Source organism: Poromitra crassiceps (genome assembly GCF_964638095.1).
Source record: "Poromitra crassiceps genome assembly, chromosome: 1".
In the NCBI taxonomy this organism is placed as follows: domain Eukaryota; kingdom Metazoa; phylum Chordata; class Actinopteri; order Beryciformes; family Melamphaidae; genus Poromitra; species Poromitra crassiceps.
The window spans coordinates 88,443,447-88,468,866 of NC_139623.1; the positions used below are offsets into that span (position 1 = coordinate 88,443,447).

Genomic DNA, 25,420 nt, shown 5'->3' on the forward strand with positions numbered 1-25,420 from the left:
TGGCGTGGGAGAGCATGAATAATTGTGATTGGATAGGAAGGAGTATGAATGAAACTGGGCGTGGCTAACTGAATGAATAGGGAGGAATGTGAATGAACGGGGCGTGGCTAAGTAAGTAGTCATTACATGATTGAAATTAGTCGAAGACTTAACATAGTGAGACTGCATGTATGCTTCAAAGACGGAGAAAGAAATCAAACTATTAAGACATAATTTATTTTCCACATTATGTCTATAGTCTGTAAAAGAGGATTTGTGTATTATGTCTGTCTAATTTAGAAAACAAATGCATTGACTCACAGTAATATTTCTGACATTTCTAACATTTTCATTCAAAACATTAGCAGAACCTTTATGTGTGTGTGTGTGTGTGTGCGCGCGCGCGCAAAATGTGGACCTGGAGACACCTATTGTAGCCTATATTATTGACATCTATATGCATGCAACTACCACAGCAGCGGTTTTGAATATTTTGCCAGGTGTTTATATGTCTCTCTGTCTCTGGATAGATTTAATTCGATGACACCAAAACCGTGCAACCGTATTCTTTTGATTTGTCTTATACTTGTCATTGTCGAAAACAATGATTTATTTGAATTGATATTATAATATAGACTATACAGTATGACTTAATGACTAAAACATATCCTGTATACGGCATTTTGTGATGAAGGATAGGTTAGCTATGCCGCCCCACTAAAAGAGTTTGTAATACACTTGAAAAATATATTTTCAATACTGTAACTTTGTTTCTAAACAAAATATTGTTCTTATTTCACAAAAGATGCAGAACATTTACCACAATTTGCAAGAAAGGCATTTTTTACAGCATTTTTATTAAATTTGTAAAACTTCTCTAAAAGGAAACAAAAAACTTTTAAAGAAGAAAATAATGATTTATTAAAAATAATAATATAATAAACTCCAAAAGTACGATCTGCTGTCATTTCGACAATGCTTCCAATACAAATAATCTAAACATAATTCTCAAACTTTTTAACTTTTTAAATAGAATTCTATAATTGGAGGAGTGCCGAGACATGAGTCACAGTCACCCTTTGTAAAGCGGTGTAGAACAGCAGTGACTCAAACTGCAGCATAGTAATACCATTTACCAATTTGTTCTCTCTTTACCTCTGTTTCTGCAATAAAGCTTCATTTTGTGCATTGGCCACTCCTGATTATGGGAGCTTGGAAATATTTTGTAGATGTAAAGAAGAATGCTACATTATTTCCAGAGGGTAAACATTATGCAGATGGCCTGAGCAGAGCATGTCCCTTCCTTCATATTATTCTCTGTCCCTTCCTTAGTCTTTCAGGAGTCTTCAGTCTTGATCTGTGCACTTTGTAGCTGCTGAATCAATGCTGGAAGACAGAGAGGAATAACAGATTAGGTATTCAATATTAATAATAGAGCTTCTGAATTTGACATTTTGAGGTGCTTCATTATAAACAAAGTCTATATATTTGGCATACATTGTCAAATTAATCCTGGATTAGAATGCGATATACGGCATGCAAATTCGAACCCACCTGTGATAATCTCATCTTTTACAATGTGAAGTTCTTTTTTCACTTCTTCAAGGATTTCCTTCACACACACACACACACACACACACACACACACACACACACACACACACACACACACACACACACACACACACACACACACACAGAACATTATACCTTTGTATGAGAAGCTTCATAAACTGCTTGTTGCAGGGTATTGAATGTAGGCATCAGATTAACTGTGATGTGTCTCAACTAAAAGCAGAGGAGCCAACCTGTTTGATTCGTTCCATATCTGTTCCGTCACATGCTGAACCATCAGAGTTCTTTTTCACCACCTTCATCCTGAGAGAGAAAGATGAACCTTTAACCTAACCTTTACCTAACCGGCTTAGTTTCCTTGAGATCAAGAAGGTATTTTTCAAGAAAGAAGCAGCACACTTGTGTCAGACGGAACACGTATACAATCTAGCAAAAGTTGGAGAAAGAGGGAGACAGAGAACAGCAGCACAGTCCTATAACAGTGGAGTATCTTGAGAACGTTTGTCCGATCTACTGTACTTCACACTTGGGGAGTGCGTTGCAGGGAATCTGAGGAAGTGCAGTGTCGAATTTAGGGCAATTTGGACATGTGCATAGTCATAGCGCCAGTCCGCCACCTACTGGCAACACAGTAAGTGGTTTGTAACTCGACATAGTCCAATTTGCCCCAAACTTCACGTTTGACATCTACATGCCAAAATTCAGTTATAGTCATAGTGCCACCTCCTGGCTACAGTAAAAGTGGTTTGTAACTCCATACAGTGTCAAATCTGCCCCAAACTTCAGTTCACATCCTTGATGAGAGTCCTGGCCTGAAGACATCTACAGCAAATATTCAGTTATAGTCATAGCACCACCTACTGGCAACAGGACATAACATGTTTCATACTTTGATGTACTCCTAGTGGGTTGACTAGACCTTTTCATGATGTGATCTACTCTTGATATACTGGAACATGAGGCATACTTAGTGGGTGTTCTCTAGCACCACATGAAGCAAGGCATTTCTGTCTGTAGTGTGTGTGTGTGTGTGTGTGTGTGTGTGTGTGTGTGTGTGTGTGTGTGTGTGTCCTTCGCATATCTCCAGAACTGATCTACTTCACACATGGTGGGTGCATTGCTGAGGACCCAAGGATGTACAGTGTCGGATTTGGTTCAATTTGGACACACTCAGTATATTAACACTTAACAAAATTTACATAAAACTTTGAAAACAAGCGACATAAAACTTTGAAAACAAGCGAAGAGCACTCTGTACAGCAGCAGGCATGCCGAGCAGCGCTCTGTGCAGCAGTGGGGTGAACAGGCACTGCACTAGTTGTCAAGTCTTAGTCCTAGCCTACCTAGGCCATTCTATTCAGAGAAGCGATTGTGAAGACTGCATTCAAGATTAAAGACACTAAATTACAAACTCAAAAAGGGGCATCATCTCAATACCACTGAATGAATAGGCCTACCATTTGCCACCAAAGTCTGGAAATGTGCTTGCATAGACTGAATTCTTTGGGACATTTGGCACAATATGATGGTGATGACCAACACGTTATTATGGTAACACTTAGTTCCTTAGATAGTCCAATGTTAATACTCATCTATCAGGTGACAGAAAGTAGATGCTCAACAAAGTGTCACCGTTTTCCTGTATATCTACAGACTGTGTAATCCCCATGACCCCATTCCAAGAGAGGATACAAGGCTCAAACTTTAACCCTTTATGTAACCCTAACCCTAAGATTAACCATAACCCAGAGATTAAATCTCTGTAGACCTTTCACACTATTGTTTGTATGACCTGAAACTCATAGACTATTTAGTGACACATTATAGTCACTTGATAGTAAGATGAATATCAGCATTGGAATATCCTACTAAAGTGTGACCAGTTATCATTTGGTCAGTGTTATAAATTATTAGACATAGGCCACCAACCCACCATTTTAGAGGTAACATTGGTCCAGAATGCTCCCTGATGTGATTTATTTAGCCATGGCTGGTTTCCAAATACATTTCTGGTCAGTTTTGCTTTATCTTAGGGAGGATGAGTTGACACCCATGAAGTCAAAGAAAGAAGATGGACGCAGCAACAGGGACGTTGCACCATCATGGCAACAGATTGCAGTGGAGCAGAAGCTTGGGTAGCCGTAGCCCTTCTCAGGACGCTGGTATATTCAGATGACCTGAATCCAGCGTCCTTTATAAGACAAGCACCCAGGGTTCAGAATTAATTCTCAACCCACAAAGACGTCGTCCGCGCTAGACAAATGTCGCACCGAAATTTCAAACTCACCACAAGTTACCGGACAGTCTCATGTGCAGAGTTTCGAAAGTCCGCAAAGCTGATAAACATTTTTTATTATTTTTTTAAAATGGGTCGACTGGGACCACTATCTCTTCTTGTTAAAACCCGCCCTACTCTGCATCTCATTGGCTTAACCTGGTATTCTCAACCAATTGTCACTCCTCATGCCTAAACCCAACCCATCGGCGCCATCTTGAACTGCTGTTTAGAAAGAATCGACCCCAGTCAACCCATTAAAAAAAAAATATTAAAAATGTTTATCAGCCTTCCTGACTTTCAATACTCTGCACACGAGACTGCAAGACTGTCCGGTAACTTGTGGTGAATGTATATTGTATTGTATGTGATGTTTTTTGTTTGTTTGTTTGTTTGTTTGTTTGTTTGTTTTTATAACGCATACGATGCGAGAAGCAGCTGGCCCCCAGGTATTTTCACATCATCTGGCCCCCATTCAAAAAAGTTTGGACACCCCTGCTATAGCTACATAGAGAAACCAGTAAATATTAACTGATACATCTACTCTAGCGATTTGCAAGTGCACCACTGACGTAAAGAGCAGCGATACTGATTTACTGCTCATAGGGAATGGCCAAAGCGTACACAGCAGCAGGCAGTGAACCATCTCGGAGCAGGAGAGAGCATGGGCAGTAGCTGCAGACCAGCAGTCATTGTGCCGGTGAGCGGATATGGACGGAGAGAGGACAGGTACCTGGAGGCTGGGGAGTTACAGGGGGCTCGAGTGGCAGAGGAGGAGGTGTTGTCCTTTTGAATGGTGGTTAAGGAATTAGCCCTGTTTCAAAACATGCACATCCTTCAAGACAAGCTGCTGATTTGGCCTATGGATTTTGTCGGCTCCACAGAGAATGGTTATCATGCATTCAATGTGTGTCGATCACAGTGGAAATGTACTTTAATTGAGCGATTGATCAGGTTGATGGTGCAAGCAAGATTGCGCCTCATGTATCATGGCTCTTACCTTGGCATGGTGGCAGATTTGTCCCTGGGCTTTGCTGGAAATTCTGGCAAAATATAATTATACAGTATGTATTAGGGCATGTCTGCAGGATCACATTATGCCTGTGTGTGTGTGTGTGTGTGTGTGTGTGTGTGTGTGTGTGTGTGTGTGTGTGTGTGTGTGTGTGTGTGTGTGTGTGTGTGTACAAATGTTTGCACCTGTGTTTATGTGCATTTTGCATCAGTATTTTTCTCTCTTATTTTAGTCTGAAGTGACATTTGCCATGGTATGGTATAGTAGTCATTACTAATCAGCCATAAAAGCATGATCAACTGTAGATTACCCTTGCTGCAGTAATATTAGCAAATGTGAATTGTTAAATATACAAATGTACTTTTTTGACATGACTGTTTATAGAGTTCAAGATGATAAAGTCTAGTTATTTATATAGAGTTCAAGATGATACAATCTAGTTATTTATTTGGTTGTATGACAGTAACTCACCTCCCAGTCCTAATTTTGAGATAGAGTCAGAATCCTCCTGTGAAAGGAGACATACAGAGTTTTCATCCCTTCCCATGTGACAGCAGATACACAGCCTGGTCGCAAGAATAAAATGTCTGCATTGTTCAATCCACGGATACGTAGGATATCACGTTTCTCAACCAAAAACACATTACATATCAGGTTTCTAGATGTGTATCAACGTTATACTGTACACAGAGTGTCACATATATTATACACATAAAGTTATACTGTACACAGAGTCTGCTTTTGAAATAGTGTTATACTGTACACAGAGTCTGCTTTTGAAATAGTGTTATACTGTACACAGAGTCTGCTTTTGAAATAGTGTTATACTGTACACAGAGTCTGCTTTTGAAATAGTGTGGTGGCAACTGGGGTGTTGCGGCCGGGGTGGACTGAAGGTGCAAGTTGTTTTTCACACCAGAGAGCCATGTTCAATCCAACGTGTCTGAAGTCTACATATCAACTGTAAGTCACATTTAACATTTTAGTTATGCCTAGCCCAAACCATAATTTTACTTGCCAAAACATAACCAAAGTTGTTTTACTTGCCTAAACATACCCAAAGCTGTTTTACTTGCCTAAACATAACCAAAGCTGTTTTACTTGCCTAAACATAACCAAAGCTGTTGCCTAAACATAACCAAAGCTGTTAAAGTTGTTGTATTTGCATTTAACATAGGTAAGGAAGCAAGGTTTTCAGATAGGTTTTCAGAAACGTAAAATGCCACATTTTAGAGACATACTTTACCAACATTTTGTTTCAAATTTATGTTGATATTCTACATATCCCGGTTTGCAGGCACGTGAAATGCCAATGTTTTATTCTGGCGACGAGGTTGATATACGACACCTAGTCTGATGAGAAGAAACCCCAGGCATTATTAAACAATCACTGACTGGGGACTTACATTGCAAGGTCCTTCATTCTTTGTGGCTGGAGCATCCGAAGCTTTCTTCCTATGCAGACAATCAGACACTGGGGTATGTTATACACATGCACACATAAACATCGACCTCTGTCATATGTCTCCACGACTATCAACTTACCGCCTGGCAAGGATATTGGCCATCTCTCCCATAAATCCTCCACCTCCTCCACCTCCAGATGAGGGGGCTGCTTTGGGTGCTGATGCTCCACCATCATCCTATATACACAGAGAGACAATTAATTCCAGCCATTATATTAAATAGATTAAGATAGATTAAGAATATGACAACTATTGAGTTGTGAGGGTCATTAAAGAAATGATTACAGCAAAAATATCACAATAACTGAACATATTGAATTATCTCACTACTATAATAAGGCGAGGGGTTCCACACATGGTGCGGTGCACAATTGCTCAACAGTTGAGCAGACGAGCACGCAAAGTGTGCAGGGCACACTAGAAATGAGTGTGCGAAGCGTGCAATATTTCTAGTTAGTATTATCAGCAGATGGAGGTAATATGTACAGAAATGTAACATGTACTACATAATGTGCAGAATGTGAATATGTACAATGTGGGGTGAAAAGCTTGTATCTCCCACATGACAACTTTTAAGTTACTAAGAGCATCCTTGTTTTCAGATTCACCCCAATGTGTTTTGAGCAAGGGGCAACCTTCGGTTCTGAAAAATGAAGCCAATGTGTAAGTGCGTTAAACCTGCATTCTTTCTACTGGCCAGCAGGTGGCAACTCTACTGGCTGCAAAAAGAAGTCCGATTGTATGGCTAGAAGTCAATATGTAAAGGACCCCACAGTTCTCACTTAATTTATTACCTCAGTAAACACTTTCCTAATGAGTTGGTCTCAAACATTCTCAATCGTTTAAAGTCTTCTTCAATACAGCATGATGTTAATTTTTTAAATTATGGTCCCATTTCGAGTAAAATATACGATAAAGCAGATTTTGGGGCATGATTGACAGGTTGCCTGTCCAGCGATCGGGCAGCTTGCCAATCAGGACCAATAGCAGGTGGCGCTGTGGCCACTGTGGGAACCCTGTGTGGTTTCTTCTTAGGAAATATACGTTCTTGTTTTGTTTTTCTGTACCGCTTAATGTATGCATGTGCGCATGCAAGTGTCCCAACATAATTAATACTAGGGTACCCGAATGAAAAGCAGCAGTAGGCCTCTCTGCAGACTCTCACCTTGGGGGGTGCTTTACGCAGCTTAGCCCCGGCCAGTGCCGACGCCAGATTTGCCATTCCTCCTCCTCCATCCCCCCCACCTCCACCTCCACCTCCACCTCCACCTCCACCTCCACCTCCTCCCCCAGGTGGGGGAGGAGGTGCGGGTGGTCCTGAGGCAGGGGGCGGGGGTGGGCCCGGGGGAGGAGGAGGTGCAGGTGGTCCTGAGGCAGGGGGCGGGGGTGGGCCCGGGGGGGGTGGGGGCCCTGGTGGCGGGGGCGGAGCAGGAGGGGCGGGCGGGGCGGCCGCAGCCTGTCTCTCTCTCTCAGCTTGTCTCTCTCTCTCCAGACGCTCCCTCTCCAGCTGCTCCTGCCTCTGCTGCTCTAGTCTGGAGGGAGGATGGAAAGAAGAGAAGGGACAAAGACAGGGAGATGGCTCAGCCCAGTCTCAAACAAATTGTGACATAGCAAAGTTGCAATGTGTGTGTGTGTGTGTGTGTGTGTGTGTGTGTGTGTGTGTGTGTGTGTGTGTGTGTGTGTGTGTGTGCGTGCGTGCGTGCGTGCGTGCGTGTGTGTGTGTGTGTGTGTGTGATATGAGGGATAGAGTGGGGGACAGAAGGACCTTTGATGTTCTTTCATTTGTATACTCTTTTCACTTTACTAGTCGTCTTGGACATGATATGACATTCGGATGATATTGATTTATCTAAATTCACTCTTTATTGAAATTTATACTGAATGCTGTGTCCTAAAATACTTGTACATATCCTTGGACATCTGATGCTGTTTTTTTACATTTAATAACCTAAATAAGCGAGCCTCCTAGCCACTAGGCGGAGTCGAGTGCACCCATGTATGTACCTAAACACTTCCTGATATGTATGTTTCACATGACCTGATAAAGACCCAACTTCGATCGAAACGTTAAATACATTTATAATTTTTGGGGAGCAGAAAATTTGTGTTTGCGAGAATGCCAGCCCTCCTTTCTCCTTGCTCCACAGCCCAAAAACGTAGTTTCACTAAAACAGCTTTAAAACTGCACCATTATTTTGTGTTTAATTCATTTTTAACTTTTGTTTTCATTATTTCAATCCCTTTGCTGGGTGTTATACAGTATGCAAGTATTTCCCTTCTCTACATGAATGAAGGTGAATGCTGCGATCATACAGAAAACACAGGTCCACATATTTTATAGACTGACAAACCAGTTGAGAAGTGTGGGGTTTTCAAGTGCCTGTTAGCAGTCTGTTCTATCCCACCTATCTTTGGCAGTCTCTCCTATCCCACCTATCTTTGGCTTTTCCCACATTTCAGTCCAAATTTGGGAGTGTATTATTACACCTGCGATACAGTACCTCCTCTGGTGTTCCAGCTCCTCTGCAGAGGGTCCACTCTGACCTGAGGAAACATGTTTTCAGGGATGTAGTGAAAACTCAGCTTACACACCATTTTAGACTCACATCAATGTTGATGGCATAAATTCATAGTATACTAGGTATACTATAGGTGGTACCAAGCTGATGTAAGTTTTTTTTATTTGATTTGATTTATTATGGATATAAAGACACACCATCCAAGGGAGTAAAACATGCAAAAGTGCAGACACTTATTTCCAACATGGTCCCTGGTATTATAAAAACATGACATACATATACTAGAACGTAAAAGAGCAATACAAATCAATCAATAATAAGATTTAAATAAAAGTTAGGCAATAAAAGGCAATACAAAAGCAATAAAAGATATAAAGATTAAAGTCCCTGGAAACCAAAATCCACAAAAACTTATGACTTACTTAAAACTTATGTTAGTAATTGTGTGCCTCAGAAATTATGATACATTACTTTCAACCCAAAGCCTTAAAATCGCCACTTTTCTACAAGGTCTGGATTTCCATTTCCTCATAGAGAGCGGAGCGCGCGGTGCTAAAATGCAGGAGCTTATCACGTCATAAGATTTAATCGAATCACACACACGCATGCACGCACGCGCGCACACACACACTGACACACACACACAGTAGCGCTGTGCACTCGCAGCGCAGCGGCGAGTGTGTTCGCCGAGCAACGCGCGAACACACACACACACACACACACACACACAGTCCATCTCTCTCTCTCTCCTTCTCTCTCTCTCGCTCTCCGTTAACGGAGAGAGAGGTCTCCTCTGAGAGAGAGAGAGAGAGAGGAAAATACCTGCTGCAGACGGACACGCCCACACAGTCCGCGGGAGAAAATACACTCTAAAATGTAATTGATTCTCATGACTTTTGCCATGACTGTCAAACCTAAATTTATATACTTTGCGACGTTCATCATCGTTCAAATTTGGCTGGTGGCTTATTAACATAGGGTCCTGTGATGTGATGAACTCAAAATGCTAAATAATAATAAAATATTTCTGGTTTCCAGGGACTTTAAGATAACTATATAAAAATTAGGATAATTGCTCAAGTAGAAATAGATAAGACCCCCTAGTTAAGGCAACACAAGGTTAATTACATAGGCACCTTTTCCAACAGCCATGACTAGTTATACCCATTTAAAGTGATGAAGAGTGGGAGCAGATTTGATTTGCAGATCCAAACTATTCCACTCGGCAGCTCCAGTGTAAGCAAATGTGCTCTTACCAGTAAGACTTTTAAATCGGAACATACACAGGTTAGCAATACTTGATCTTGTAAATACACTATGTGCTTCCCTGACATGGGTAAAATACTTATCTCAAAACTCAAGGACCAGACCATAGGGACGCTTCAAGGACCCCACCAGGGGTCCTTGAGGGCATCCCAGGGGGTCAAGGCAAATTGATGAATAGTTAAACTCCATTATTTCATACAGAACAATTATAGAATGTAGGAGAATGACTATTTTGATCATAAGTCGGGTTTCCATCCACCTGTTTTTATGCGAAATTTCAATTTGCGCATAAAAAAAACAGATTCGCAAAAACCTCCAAATATCGCAAAAGGGAGGTGGAAAAGTCGGGTGTATCGTGAAAGGAAAATGCGATACGTGCAGTGGAAACAGATTAAGCGATATTCCGCTGTCTCTGCATTCAAAAACCAAGCAGTTTGCCTTGATCACTGCAGAACATGACATGCCGTGTAGCCTACACCAGGGGTTCCCAAACCTTTCCGACCAAGTACCACTACGTACCAAACCAAATTTCCCAGGGACCACTTCCACTGCGTATATCCCCCCCATAAAATGAAATTTGCTGATTTAACCATGCAATATAGCAGCAGAAAGGCTAAATAACAATATAAGGCTACTAGCTGGTTCAAAATGGAGACACACGGACACGGACACTCACACACACACACACACACACACACACACACACACACACACACACACACACACACACACACACCTGCCAACATTAGGCTGTGAAAAAGCGGACCCCTTTGAAAAAGTTTTTTTCCCTCGCCAAGATTTAGCCTAACTTTTAAGGAATCGATTTGTACCAACCATGTCATGCTAGCTTGTCAGGGAGGTAGCTAAATAACACTCCAGTCTTCTAGTTTCATATGATACCAGAAACTTCACTCTGGCTTTAAAACTCAGCCTGCTGCAGCCTCTGAAAGTAAATGTTCAAAATTGTGATGCTTCCCAAATATCGCGATATTTCCGAAAATCGGCCCAATCCGGCAACTGCTCAGGGTTATAATGTGTATGTAAAAACTGTTGTCTTTTTTTCTGCAATTCTCTGGCGGACCACCAGGCCGAGCCCCGCAGACCACAGTTTGGGAACCAATGGCCTACACAATAGGGCTACACATGGTAAATAATGTTAAATACGCAGCACAATACCCGCCGTTGTAAACAGAAGAAGACTGGGATATTAACTTTAAGGCGACTCACTTATATAGAATTGAATGAAATTGTATTCGCTTACTATCTGCTCCGTGGATTATAACGTTATGCTTGCCAAGTCGCACCTGGTAATCCAGAAATTGCTTTATGGTACCTTTGTCTACTTGTAGATCACCAAGAAACTTTAAATGAATAACGTTAGATGTGTTTAATAGATCTCGGGTCTAGCAGCTGATCAGCAGAGGCAGACAGCCTCAAACACGAGGTGATTGACAGCTTTATAATTTGCATAATAGCAGCGGAAGGAAACGCATTATTTCGCATTTTATTTTGCCGACTTTCTGAAAATTCGATTAAAAGTTGCGATACCTTTGGATGGAAACCCAGTTTCACTGTTATCTATCTCCCTACAATACAGATGGTCAGAAAGTTCTGGACAAAATCATTTCTAACAATACAAATATTCTCAGATTTTGGTCCAAGGGAAAAAATTGCATCAAATGTGGTCTGTGACCCTAATGTGGACTAAAGTACGGTAGTGTTCCTTGATATGGAAAAAGGTTGAGAACAACTGAATTATAGGATCAGGTCTTCTAAGGAAAGAAAAACATTTTCTGAATGTAGTAGAATTATCCTGTAATAAGAACTACAAAGTCTCTGTGTGTGAGTGAGTAGAAATTGTGTCCGGGCACAGCTATGCCATCTTACGTCCGACAGCACTGAATCTTTCAGGAAGTGTAAAGAGCATCTCTGCTGGTGACCTAATGGAGCTGGATCTTTTTTAATTAGGTAATTAGGGTTGACTAAATGGGCAAAAATAGCTAATTATTGGTCAAAGTGAGTCTGAGAACTGAGATCTACCTCTTGCTGTGTTGTGCTCACCTGGGTCGGCCGGTGCGTTCATCGACTCCAGCGCATGCTGCATGGAGTTTGCAAAGAGGGCGGCATCATCCTTGCTGCTAAAGTTCAGCCCCCACACCTGTCTCGAATCCCGCCACTGGTGGAAGTTTGGCGTGGCTTGGTTGTACTTAATCCCTTTGACGATCGGACAGTTGATCACCACCTGGAAGAAAACCGATTATATTGATTTTGTGTCTCATGTTCTCTGCCTCCAAGTCTGAAGGTTTGAACAGAGTGCAATGAGACTGAAATTCCCGTAGATGGCATTGAGACTGTATTGTTCAAAAGAAGCACTGGGAATGGTGCTTATTCCCTCTTTGATATTTGACTTTGTGCTGCATGCGTTTGTATGAGAAAATGATCTTCCTAGTTGGGGGTGGTGCACTGTGCACACAAAAAAGAAAGACACAACGCAAAATAACACGAAAGCAAACAATAACAAGGCCAAAAAAGACATTGACAATAATAAACAACACAATCTATAGTCTATCAAACTCAGTCAAGATTTAGTTAAAAGTCTACTCTGGACTAATGCAAGATGCCATGGAAAGCAATTGACATTGACTAAATAGCTATTGATTAAATATCAACTTAAAACTGTTGGGCATAGGCTACTGGGCAATAATGGATGCACATTGATCATTAAAATGACCATCAAGTATTCAGCCAAGCCATAGTATAAATGTTTTTTTTATTTGAACATGTACAGGAAATCTGGGGGAGAACAGTTTGTACAGGGCCAGATGCAACTGATAAAATTAATAAAAGTGTTATCTATAATTTACAGGTTCTATGCTTAAATTTCTGGGTAAAGGAGATGCTGGATCATCAGCCGCAGCCAGTACCAGCACACCAGAGGTGCACAGCCTGAATCAGATACAAGCAGCTGAGTCAGATTCGAATAGAACAAGTAGAATAGAACAACTAGAGGCAGCCACAGCCAAAGCTCAGTGTTGTATTTTTCTACATTTTATATTTTCTACTATTTCTTGTTTCTTGTTTACCGTATATTGATGTTAATAGACCCTTTTACTGTTTGTAAAAAGCATGACGTATTTTGTGGGCCGGGACGAATTAGTTGCAGAAAGTTACAACTTTACAACTAAATATGGAAGATCCTGATCCACCACCAGAACCACTGGCTGCAAAACAACAACAAGATGGCGACGGTCAAAATGCTAAACTCGAGGCTTAAAAACATCCACAAACCAATGGGTGACGTCACGGTGGCTACATCCATATTTTTATCTATGGGGATAACATGTTGAGCCTGTTCGTTGATCCTTCCAACAAGTTTTTTTAAAAGCGTTTATAACTGCTTGTCGTCTGACTTATTGCAAATAGTTAATAGCTCCCTTCTGACCGGCACTTTTCCTGAGTCCCTGAAAACTGCAGTTATTAAACCCCTACTAAAAAAGCGTAGCCTTAATACATTGGTAATCAGTAACTACAGACCAATATCTAATCTCCCCTTTATAGGCAAAATAATTGAAAAGGTTGTTTACCTACAACTCAATAGATTCCTAACCTCAAATGATCTCCTAGATAAACTCCAATCAGGCTTTCGCCCCCATCACGGCACTGAAACCGCACTTACTAAAGTCATAAATGACATTAGAATGAACTCAGACTCAGGCAAAATTTTGATTCTAGTGCTATTGGAGCTTAGCGCTGCTTTTGACACTGTTGACCACTCAATATTATTGGACAGGCTGGAAAACTGGGTTGGGCTATCGGGTACGGTCCTCCAGTGGTTCAGGTCCTATCTTCAAGACAGGAAGTACTTCATTTCCATTGGCAATTACACATCTGACCTAACTAGTATGACTTGTGGGGTGCCTCAAGGATCCATTATGGGGGGCCCGTTCTTTTCAACCTTTATATGCTCCCTCTAGGCCTAATTATGCAAAAAAACAAAATAGCTTATCATAACTACGCAGACAACACTCAGCTGTATATAACTCTTTCCTCATCTGACTATACTTCCATAGAATAATTATGCCACTGCATTGACCAAATAAATAACTTGATGTGTCAGAATTTCCTACAGCTAAACAAAGACAAAACAGAGGTGATCGTCTTCGGTCCCAAAGAACAAAGGCTTAAAATCACTGCACGCCTTGAGTCTCGATCCCTGAAGCCTAAGGATCAAGTCAAAAATCTTGGCGTTATTATTGATTCCGATCTCAACTTTAACTCCCACATTAAGTCAATCAGAAAATCAGCTTTTTATCATCTTAAAAATATAGCAAGAATTAGGGGCTACATGTCCAGACAGGATCTAGAAAAACTAATTCACGCCTTCATCTATAGTAGGTTAGACTACTGCAATAGCCTTTTCTCTGGTCTCTCCAAAAAAGAACTTAAGCAACTTCATCTCATTCAGAATGCTGCTGCTAGAGTTCTAACAAAGACTAAGAAAGCTGATCATATCACCCCAGTTCTTAAGTCCTTACACTGGTTGCCAGTGTGTCATAGAAAATATTTTAAAATACTGTTATTAGTCTACAAATCACTTAACGGCCTAGGCCCAAAATACATCGCTGAATTGCTCCCACGCTACGAACCGTCTAGACCTCTCAGGTCAGCAGGGTCCGGCCTGCTAACTGTCTGACTGACTGCATCCTAGGATCAAATCAAATCATGGGAAGGCCGCATTCACCCACTATGCTTCTGCTAGCTGGAACAAACTGCCTGAAGACCTCAGATCTGCCCCAACTTTACTTACTTTTAAAAATAGACTAAAGACTTTTATGTTTACCGTCGCTTTTAATTGCTGACAGCTGTTTTTTAGGAGATATGTGTAGCCTATATAGGTTCCACTCCAATAAAGGTTTTCCAATCATGTGTTTGTAATCATGTTTCTTATTTAGTCATGATGTCGGTGGATTTAATATAGAAAATTTTATTTATTCTATGTGTGTAATCATGTTTCTTATATAGTCATGATGTTGAGGGATTTAATATAGAAAAATCGATTTATTCTATTATGCAAACCCAATGAGTCCTCTATAAGTTTTTAGCTCTTTTTTTAACTGCTGCGCCTGTCGCTTAACTCATTGAGTGCCAGCCACTTTTGGAAAACGGATGCTCCCAGTGCCAGAGTTTCAGAGCGTTTTCAGTGATTTCTCGAGGCCCACAGAATATTGTGTGATATTACTATGTAAACACCGAACACGCACAAAGAACGATGAGACTCTCTTCTATCATCAGCAAAAAAAAGTTTATTGATATCATTTTCCGTTCTTTAGTTATCAGCCGGAGAAGATAGGTTGATTTCAGCAAAAACAGACGTTTGAAATTAGAAGCTGAGATAATGAGCCTTTTGTGAAATGAAGCATTTCAAGCACATCACTGACTCTGAAGCTAATATTTTCTGACCTGAAACATCTGAACAGTAATTTCCTCCAATAAAACAGCACCCCCACCCCCCTCAACTCCAAACTCCTCCTCCTGGGAGTGTCTCTGGTGTCTCTGCTCGCTCTACTGCGTGTGTCAGGCGACGAATCTCTGCATGGAGCTGGGATAAACTCATCCCCACTAACACACAGCTTGCATGCCAGAGCTGGGAGAAACTCACCCCCACACCAACACACAGCATGCATGCCGGCGGAGCTAGGAGAAACTCATCCCCACACTAACACACAGCCTAACACGCAGCGTCTATTTTCGGAGCGCTCCGTTTTTGTGCGCCGGCTCCCAGCGCGACACCGAAAAGCCAAACCGGACTGCTGAGAATGGTTTGGCCCTTCGGCGTCGGGTGCTGCTTTTCTGGCGGCTAATCGTGTGGAGAAACTATGCAGCAGAGACAGAGGGGCTCAGTTGTGGGAGCGGATTGACTGCTGTTCGCAGCTAACGTTAGCTCCAGCCAGAGCAATCTATACGGCTCTGGCTCTGGCTCTCATCGGTTTCCGTTTCATCACGGGGCTTCTTCTGCTGTTTTTCCTCACCTTTCTCTAATCTGGAGAGCACTGTCGCCACCTAATGGGTCCGTAAAATAGCTTCTACACATTCGACATCCCCCATACTTTCACAGGAGATGCATCAGGCTTTGATCCACGTCCCACCGTCAAAAAACGCAATTGACGACAATCGTCGTCATTGGCACTCTACGTTACTATTTGAATTGACGACGATTGTCGTCATTGGCACTCAATGAGTTAATGCACTTTTTATGCTCTTTCTTAAAGTTATGCTTTTAAATGTCCATTTTATTCTCTTCTTTTATTCTTTTAATTTCCTGTGTCAACCATTTTATGTGAAGCACTTTGAATTGCCTCTATGTATGGAATGTGCTATACAAATAAACTTGACTTGACTTGACTTCATTAAAGTCAAAGAGAGAACAAACGCATGTAGAGCAACACCAGGAGGGGGGAGGGGAGAAGTAGCAACATCCTCTTTGTGACAGGAAGTGTGTGTGGGAACTGCGGTCCTAATTTAGAAAGAAACTCAACTAACAATATCTGGTGTGAGACAGAAGCTACCAGCCATCTCAACCATGGTCTCACTTGTTTACAGCATTTATACCACGGTATCACAAATCATTTGACAATGATCTATTGATGTTCAAAAATGAAACACACATCACCTTTAACACCAGACCCATCTGTTCATATAACACTGCCAGCATGCCTGTCTTCTTAGAGCCTGAGAGCGGTCCTGAGTTGTAGAGAACCAGTGCAGGGAGTATGTGAAGTTCACAGAAGTGAAACGAGGAAGTAGGAAAGTGAGGGAAGGTACTCAAAGAGTAGGAAGTGAGCTATGGGTCTGCCAAGTTACTGCTTGAAATACAGAGATACGCTATTTCTAGTTTTATTTTTTATTTATAGACAGACAGATTCTTTTAGAAATGGATTTCTGGAAATTCTCAGCTCAGAGCAGAAAAGCAGAAGTTTGACTAGAGGGGGCATCATTTGAATTTCCGGTGATTGGCAGATATTGTTGTTGTTTTTTATTATGTTTTTCTGATCCCCCCCATTTTCTCCCCAGTTGTACTTGGCACATTTTTCCCTGTGCTGCCCTGGTCGCTGCTCCACTCTCTGCCGATCTGGTGAGAGCCAAGACTAGCACCATGCTTCCTCCAAGACATGCGCAGTAGCCAGTCTCTTCTTTCCACCCGACAGCGGGAGCTTCACCGGTAGGACGTAGCAGGTGGGAGGATCACACCATTCCCTGACAGACGTTGGTTAACAAGAATTTCTCACTTCATTTCCATCATTGATTTCATGACCTCCGCCAACAGAGTTGGTCAGGACTGGAGGTATTGCCCCTCCCCCATTTCTCTGTCTGTTTGTCTGCAAAAAGTGACCACGAAACTTTGTAGAAAGGTTGGTCATAGGCCAAGGAAGAACTGATTAAGGGCGTTTTCAAATGGGAATTGCTTTCGTTCCGTGCCTGAGTAGGATTGCCCCCCTCCCCTCTCCCCCGCTGCTCAGCTTTAACATTACAAATGTATTCCGTGACCGGGAACACTTGCCTATCTGGTTGGCTTGCGATCCGCCAATAAACACAACACAGAAGAACAGTAGGCTAATACGTTAAATTTCAACATTTGCCAAGTGTAATATGTGTAAACCAGTTTATCCTATGGTTTGGACTACAAGAGGTAAATACAGGCCCGGTTCTACGGGGGTGCAAAAGCATGCATTGCACCCTTATTTTAATTGTCTGCATGCTCAGTTGAAAAGTTTTTTTTTTTTTTTTTTTTTAATAAATGCTACAGCTGCACACTTACGGTTTAAACTTGAATTATAGTTGTTGTTTTTCTTTGTTCTTTGATGTGATTTCATGGCTTTTTGGCACCTATATGTAACCTTTTAAGGTTGAGATAATTGTATTATCATTATATGGTCCAAATATTTCAGTAAAGCACTTGAAACACTTGAAATATTCTTGTTTGGGTGGTATCATTCTACTTGAAATGATGGTCAAATGCCTTATTTTTAGTAAAATAACATGTCAAATCTTTCGGGCGGCCGGCCTTTGGCCGGCCACCCAAATGGGCCCGGCCTTTGGCCGGGCATCTGCACCCCTTCCTATCTGGGATGCACCCCTAGTCATCTTGTTCTGGAACCGGCCCTGGGTAAATACAAGTTTGTGTATTGTTTGTTTTCTATACAGTGACAAAGTAGCCTGGCATTGCCAAACCAATTCACATTGCACTGCATTGCATTTGCAAATGAGCTAGCTGGTAGCTAGCGTCAGGTTCCAAACCATAGGATAACTGGTCATCACACAGTAAAGAAATAAGCACTCCACTTCAGTGTTGGGTATGCTTGTGTTCACACTCAAGTGTGCCCGAAGCCCGAGCACGCCTGAAGCGTTCCCCAGACCACCTTTTCAAATAGACCCAGGCATGGTTCGCCCGAGTATGGAACACAGCGCTCACACTGATCAAACGAACCGGACCTGGCGTCAGTTTGGGGTCAAGTGTACTTGGAAACGGTCCCTGGTCCCCAGTGTAAAACCACCCTAAATTTCCATGCCCACTGGCCAAAAGAAGGTGCGGGCATGGTCAAACACAAAAGGTGTCTAACTTCCAAAGGGATTCATGTAACACCATGCAACTTTGTAGAAAGGTTGGCAGAGGCATGCACTCTACACAGTGCCCTCTAGATGGTAGATTTGTGGTCATTCACATTGGTATTGGAGTGGCTCAGATTTAGGAGGCAGACTTTCTTAGAATCTTGTCAAGGAAAAATGCATAAATGAATGCTTTTGTTTATATTGGTGGTCACCTACTGGCTCTCATACAGTTTGTCCACCTTTTTATTTGCCACTGCCAGACTGGATAAAAGTGTGTGTGTAGGCATACACTTTGCAGACTACATACTGTACTGTACCTGCTGGTCGGCCTGCATCTTGCGGCCCACCACCCGGAAGGTGTTGGCCGTGGGGTTGTGATAGATCTGGACGCGACTCGCAGACGTACCCTCAGACCCTGCTGGCACCCAGCGCTTGTTGGTGTCGTCGTACAGCATGACTGTCGCCCTCACCTGACAGATACTGGTCTCACTTTGAGAGAGATGGGGAGAGAGAGGAGGAGGGGTAAGAGCATTTTCGGATTATGACATGATGGGCTCCTGGGCCTGCATGCATGCATAAAAGGGCCCCACTCACAGCGCACATACCGTAGAATTTCATATAAAAGCTACATGTTTTGGTAAATAAATGGCAGTCTCAATTAGTATTTTTTTTGTATTATGGTATGTTTTTGTGTTGCGCTCAGACTGAATTCACAGACAAGGTAATGACGTGGGCAGTGTGTGTGTTGTTGGCGGAAGTCAGTCTGGTTTAGTATAGGCGAGAGGAGAGAGGAGAGTAGGCTGCTTTCTCCCCCCTGTCAAACAGTTTTACGCTTTGTTTCTACATAACATGTTTCATGTATGCATACTGCATTGTTTGATGCTACAGACTGCACAACATAAACAAACAAAAAACAGGTTGAGTGGCCCTATATGTTCGAATCATTGCACAGATTCGGGTTTGGTGAGTCATTTATATCCTGGCTGGGTAAAGCTCATATATGCAGTCCAACAAGCTCAGTTATAATCAATGGCGACAAGTCAACCAGGTTTCCATTACTTTGCTCGGTCCAGCAGGGTTGCCCTCTCTCACCGGCCCTCTTCGCCGTCGCACTCGAGCCCCTTGCCTTAAAAATACATAGTCACCCAAGCCTTGCAGGCCTGGAGGTCGGAGGCATTGAGAACACGTATCAATTTGTACGCCGACTATGTAATATTATACCTACATAATTCAAAAAAGTCGATCCCCCCTCTCCGGATACTCAATTAATTGGACAAAGAGTGACTTTAAGCCTCTCTCTCATGTCTTCACTCTAGGGCATTCACAGACTAGTCGACTAGTAAAACCACTAGTCAACACTGTGCTTAGTAGTCGACTAGTCGTTTTAGCAACATTTTTTTTTTTTTTTTTATCTTTAAGAAAGAACATGAGGTATTTACCCATATCCCACACAAAGAACATCAAAACACAACAAAACAAAACAAGAAAACTGCATAAGATACACAATAATCCAAGAACAAACAAGACTATTGGACAAACAACCAAACAAAAACAATGCATTCAAAGTAAATACATAGATCTTGCCCTGTTGGCAGCTAGGAAATGCATAGCTTTAAATTGGAAAGCATCCAATCCCCCAGCTGTAGTTCACTGGTGGAATGAACTCTCAAGCTACCATACGTTGGATAACATTTACTACAAGAGCAAAGGCAGATTCTTAGACATCCCCAAAATATGGCAACCGCATACAGACTTTAACTTTAAGAACTTTTTACCCCAGTGTCATTAGGCTTATCAGGATAGGAGCTGAATGCATTGTTTTTGTTTGGTTGTTTGTTTGTCCAATAGTCTTGTTTGTTCTTGGATTATTGTGTATCTTATGCAGTTTTCTTGTTTTGTTTTCTTGTGTTTTGATGTTCTTTGTGGGGGATATGATAGTCCATGTATGTCGTGTAAATACCTCATGTTCTTTCTTAAAGAGATATATATATATATATATTTTTTTTTATTAAAAACGACTAGTCGACTAGTCGACTACCTTTAGGGACGACTAGTCGACTAGTAAAATTCACTAGTCGTGAATGCCCTACTTCACTCCTGGTTTCCTGGAAAATCTCCCATTCAAATTGGCAAAAGACTTCTGAAGAAGACGAGAGTGACTCGTCGAAACTGTCAAGGTAAATAAAAATCATCTATAAACCTATGTCTGAACACAAGAAAACATAAATGTCTAATGGCAAAAGACTGCCTCACCTATATTGGCTTGACCATACCCAGAGACCCTAAAACTAATATTTAAGTTGAACTTTGCAGACTTTGTTTCAAGACTTAAACAGTGTATAGAAAACTGGAAAATCCTGCAAGCCGCTCCGAAACCACCCTCTCCAGCTGGACCGAGAGAGTTACGTCGACTACGAGGGCGAGTGGCATGTTCACACTGACCCAGTTGCGCCGTGTTCGGCCCCAAAACTCAGTTAAGTCGACTTAAAACGTTCCAGTGTGAAAACGCCCTAAATGATGGCCTCTCGCCTATAGGCTAAATGCAGGATGTCCTCACAAGGAAAACGATTACATTGGTTTATTTTCAAGTGGGTTAAAACGACCGATGTTTCAAATTAGGGTTGGGCGGTAATAAGGTAATACCTTATTTGAAAATAGCAACGGTAAAAAAAGGGCTCTGCAATATAATAAATGGCAATGCCTTAGGCGTGTTTGTCCAGCACCACAGTCTGTGAGGTTGATGTGATGAAAGTGATGGCATAACTTTTTGTAAATTATGTGTAATTTGTCAAATAAATAACCTGTGACAGGCCAAGCAATGCGCACAATATAGCCCATTAGTGGCAACAAAGAAGCGCAAATGGCTCTCCAGTGTGAAGCTGAAAATGTTGATGGCACAGAGCAGAAAACACCAACACGCTGCAGAGAAGATATACTGTCTGTTTTACCTGCGTGTCAAACAAACATCACTCTGGAACGAAAGTGAATGCAGTCGGGCACCAAGCGCAAGTGATTGATTGATTGATATATTCACCCCAATCACCCGACATTACTTGTCAATTTAGCGGAGGTGAAAGCGCTCGAATGATATGTGTAGGACATGAATAAAAATGCTTACCACAAATAAAGTATAAAGCCAAGTAGGAGCCTTTACTCTTTGGAGGAGCGAGTGAAGAGAGCCTCGTTGAGACGCAGGTGCAGGGAGAGAGATGAAGGTATGTTGCTGGAGATTCCAGCACACGCGTATACACCTCTCCTCCACTGGCGTGACAATTATGTTTTAGCTGCATTGTTTTTTCATCAAGGCAATGTCGAGGAGATATTGCCTCATAATAATTGTGTCCGCAAATGCAGATAGGAGCATGCATGTTGTCTGTGTTTCAATAACGAATGCGTCTTTGCTGAGAATGACTGTTGCCTGCCAACCAATTAAATACTCCTGCTGCAGTTAATGAAAACACTGGAATAAAGCTAGACTATAAAGACTGTAAAGGATAGACTACTAGAGTAATACATGCAATTGAAATGTTTATTCAGGAACCAATTAATTATTTAATGATTTTTTTAATGAGCATTATCAGACGGTAATACCGTATACCACGGCAAAGTTGGTGGAAGGTTTAAACGCATGAAAAATGTAATACCGCCCAACCCCATTACGAATGTGACCTCTTGCGGTCATGTGAGTAAGTGCATGCGTGCAGTGCATACACCAGAGTCAGGAGCTGTAACCAGGAAGTAGCGGCGACCTCTGACGGTCTTTAACGTAACGACAGTCTGATATTGAAATAGGTCACTGACACATAAGGATGAAGGGGTGGGATTGGTAGCTTCCTCGTCTTTCAACTTCCTCGTCACGACAGACCCGGTTTGCCTCATGACGTGTTCCGTTTTGAACCATAACCCAAACCATAACCTTAAAGTCGAAGTGAACCGGAACGGAATGCAAGAGCGTGAGCGTTGGAGACTGAAAACAAATCTTGTCTGAGATGACAGGGTTGAGAGGCGGACCATATAGGGTGTTGATGATTTGATTTGACAATTCTGGGGACTGGCTTTGGCATTGGCCAATCCTGGCGTGTTCCACCCCCAAATCCAGTGGGATTCAGCGTGTTGTCGTGCTACACGAGTGGGATCCGCCGAGTACCAGGCAGCCAGCTGATTCTGTGCGGAACGAGCGGACAATCCGATGCATGGGTGCCCGCCCACCTGGAATCTCCGAGGGGCGACCCCTGACAACCAGGCTCTCAGGCGCGCGCCATTATCGTTATTGCGGTAAATACAATTTTCCTGCAATACCAGTTACATTTCTTTGCATTCTTAAGCAATACCATTTTCCTTATTGTGTATATCAACATACAATTGGCCAAGTTAGTAGTTAGTTTATGGGATAGGAATTCTGCCAGATGACAGGCACTAGGTGCCATTTTCTCTTTCATTTGGAAGAGAAAATGATCCTGAAATGAAGATTTGATTGACAGCTGCCATGTTGTGATATGATTGGTTGAAATGGGGTAGAAATTTGATAGTACTAGGTGATGTCAGCAAACTGTAGATTACTGTTATGAATGAAATCTTGAAAAATTAACTTTTGATGTGAAAAAGTGTGAAAAACTAAAGAAATTAGATTTTTGTGATTTCTTTTGCATACATTATTAAATAGGTGCACTGCATACCCAGGTATTTGAACTAAAAGAAAAGAAAAGTCATTTTTGGGTTCAGCTCGAATTTAACCTCCTCCTTCTCCTGCTCTCTCCTCTGCTCTATCCTCATTTCTATATTTTTTATATTTCTCCATCAATTGTTCAAATGTTATCTTTATTCTGTATATTCTTGCTACTGTTGTGTCAGCTAGAATTAGCTAGACATATTTTCTGTGAAGCCCTCTGAGACATGCTTGTGAATTAGGGCTATATAAATAAACTTGACTTAACCTAAAACCAAGTGGCTATTTATTTGCAAAAACATAACCCATGTATGTCATTTTTGGAGTAATTGGAAATCAACTTATTCTGTCGTTTCGGTATGAGGATGTGTTGACTAAATGCGATATTGTGTTTCATAGGCTCTACTGATAATGGCATATAGCCTATGTGTGCTTACTTATGGTGTCATATGGTGGTTTGCATGTTTTGCAATGCATTAATTCTAGGAACTTTTGCAACAATTGTGCAAATAATAATTTTTCATTTAGGCCTGTGTGGAAATTAAACATTGTCCTGACAACCCGTCATCGACAATAGAAAGGAATATACAAAGCTTTTTGAGGTGAAATCCATGGTGAAGTCTCTGAAAAGTCTATTAGGCCTACTTCCTGCTTAGAGGTTTTGTGCTCTGAGCCTCTGACCACTTCCTGTGCTCAGTGTGTTTCTGCCTAATATGGACTGGTTCAGTCTACCTGACTGATAGTCACTGTATTTCCTGGGTTCCCATTTGACATTTTGCTCTCAAATGATATGTTTGATTTTGATATATGTGGCTGGATTTGCTTGATTATAGTTTCCACAAACAATGTGAAACCTTGAAAGTTATGTCAATGGCAAGTGGATCTTATTGATCGCATTGAGTATTTATGAACATCATTTATGTAGAAACTGTAAAAGGAGAACATATGCTGTGAGCTGCAGACACTCTGCAACACATGCAATATTTTCATGATAGAGCTGTAACACAGTCAAGTCTAACATGCAATGTTTTCATGATAGAGCTGTAACACAGTCAACTCTAACATGCAATGTTTTCATGATAGAGCTGTAACACAGTCAAGTCTAACATGAAGAGGAAGCAGCACCTATTTAATTTCTCTGTTCACTTCTTGCATTAGTCACTGAAATGCTTGAGAATGTGTGAGAACAATGCCTGTTGCAACTGAGGCAAGTGGATTAACATTACCACGCACACGCTAACTGCACATCCTGTCCTGTCCTGTGTGTGCATCTCTCTTCTGTCTTGCCTCACATTTCATACTATCAATGGACCGTCAGAGCTGAGTGACCATTAGAAAAAAGACTCACCCCATGTTCCGGCTGTAGTCTGACTTAACTCTCACTTGCTCTGAAACGATCTGCTTCTTCTCATCACTTTGAGTTGCTTCCTTGTCCCTCTCGCAGGCTCCTGTTCTCTAGCAGGTCAGACGCACTGTCACTGTCACAGCTTCCTTCACACCTCCACCTCATGTCTCCACATTGTTCAGCAGCAGCACGGACCACTAACCACTTCTGCCTTTGTTTACTCATTTCCTACACACGTTTTTTCCTCCTCCCACCCTTTTCTCATCTCCTCTTCTCTTCTGTCTGTGCATGTCTCATTTTCACACTTCCTCTTTCTGTCTGTTTGTGTGCGGCCGGGGCAGGAACTGTTTACACTACACTTTCTGTATGTGTATGTGTGTGTGTGTGTGTGTGTGTGTGTGTGTGTGTGTGTGTGTGCGTGTGCATGTGCGTGTGTGTGTACGCGTGTGCGTGGTTTTATGAGTGAGAACGAGACCTCTCACTCTAGTGCTATTTCGCTGCGCACAGCAGCCAACTGGAAGAATATCATTTTGCTCCAAAAATGACCTTTTTATAAAACCAACCATCCAGGTGCGTGGTAAGCTTGGGAATGAGACGGCCACCCACATACCTTCCCCCGTTACACGTCACATCCGCTCAGTTTCCCAAGCCATCACTCCATCTTCAAGCCCACCTGCGCAACAACGCATCGACGCAGCAAGGCTGGGTAG

General features: G+C 41.9%; 1 protein-coding gene across 1 annotated transcript; it reads right to left on the minus strand.

The window, feature by feature from the left end:
* Window positions 1-832: 832 nt before the first annotated feature.
* On the minus strand, window positions 833-24,964 carry LOC310776547 (vasodilator-stimulated phosphoprotein-like). Its single transcript, XM_083636727.1, has 13 exons — window positions 24,714-24,964; window positions 19,017-19,188; window positions 12,154-12,334; window positions 8,809-8,851; window positions 7,473-7,839; window positions 6,387-6,484; window positions 6,248-6,296; window positions 5,313-5,349; window positions 4,830-4,872; window positions 4,563-4,643; window positions 1,788-1,857; window positions 1,534-1,591; window positions 833-1,365 (listed from the first exon to the last, which is right to left on the minus strand). Exons 1-13 carry the CDS (start codon window positions 24,716-24,718, stop codon window positions 1,316-1,318), a joined length of 1,254 nt encoding a protein of 417 aa, XP_083492853.1. The 5' UTR covers window positions 24,719-24,964; the 3' UTR covers window positions 833-1,315.
* Window positions 24,965-25,420: the final 456 nt, after the last annotated feature.

What these genes read in the sequence shown, in the direction of transcription:
- LOC310776547 (XM_083636727.1), bottom strand. An exon ending in AGATGCAGGCCGACCAGCAG is followed by an intron (nt 12,335 to 19,016) that starts GTACAGTACAGT and finishes GTTTTCTTCCAG; the next exon opens with GTGGTGATCAACTGTCCGAT. An exon ending in AGAATGAAGGACCTTGCAAT is followed by an intron (nt 5,350 to 6,247) that starts GTAAGTCCCCAG and finishes CTCCTTTCACAG; the next exon opens with GAGGATTCTGACTCTATCTC.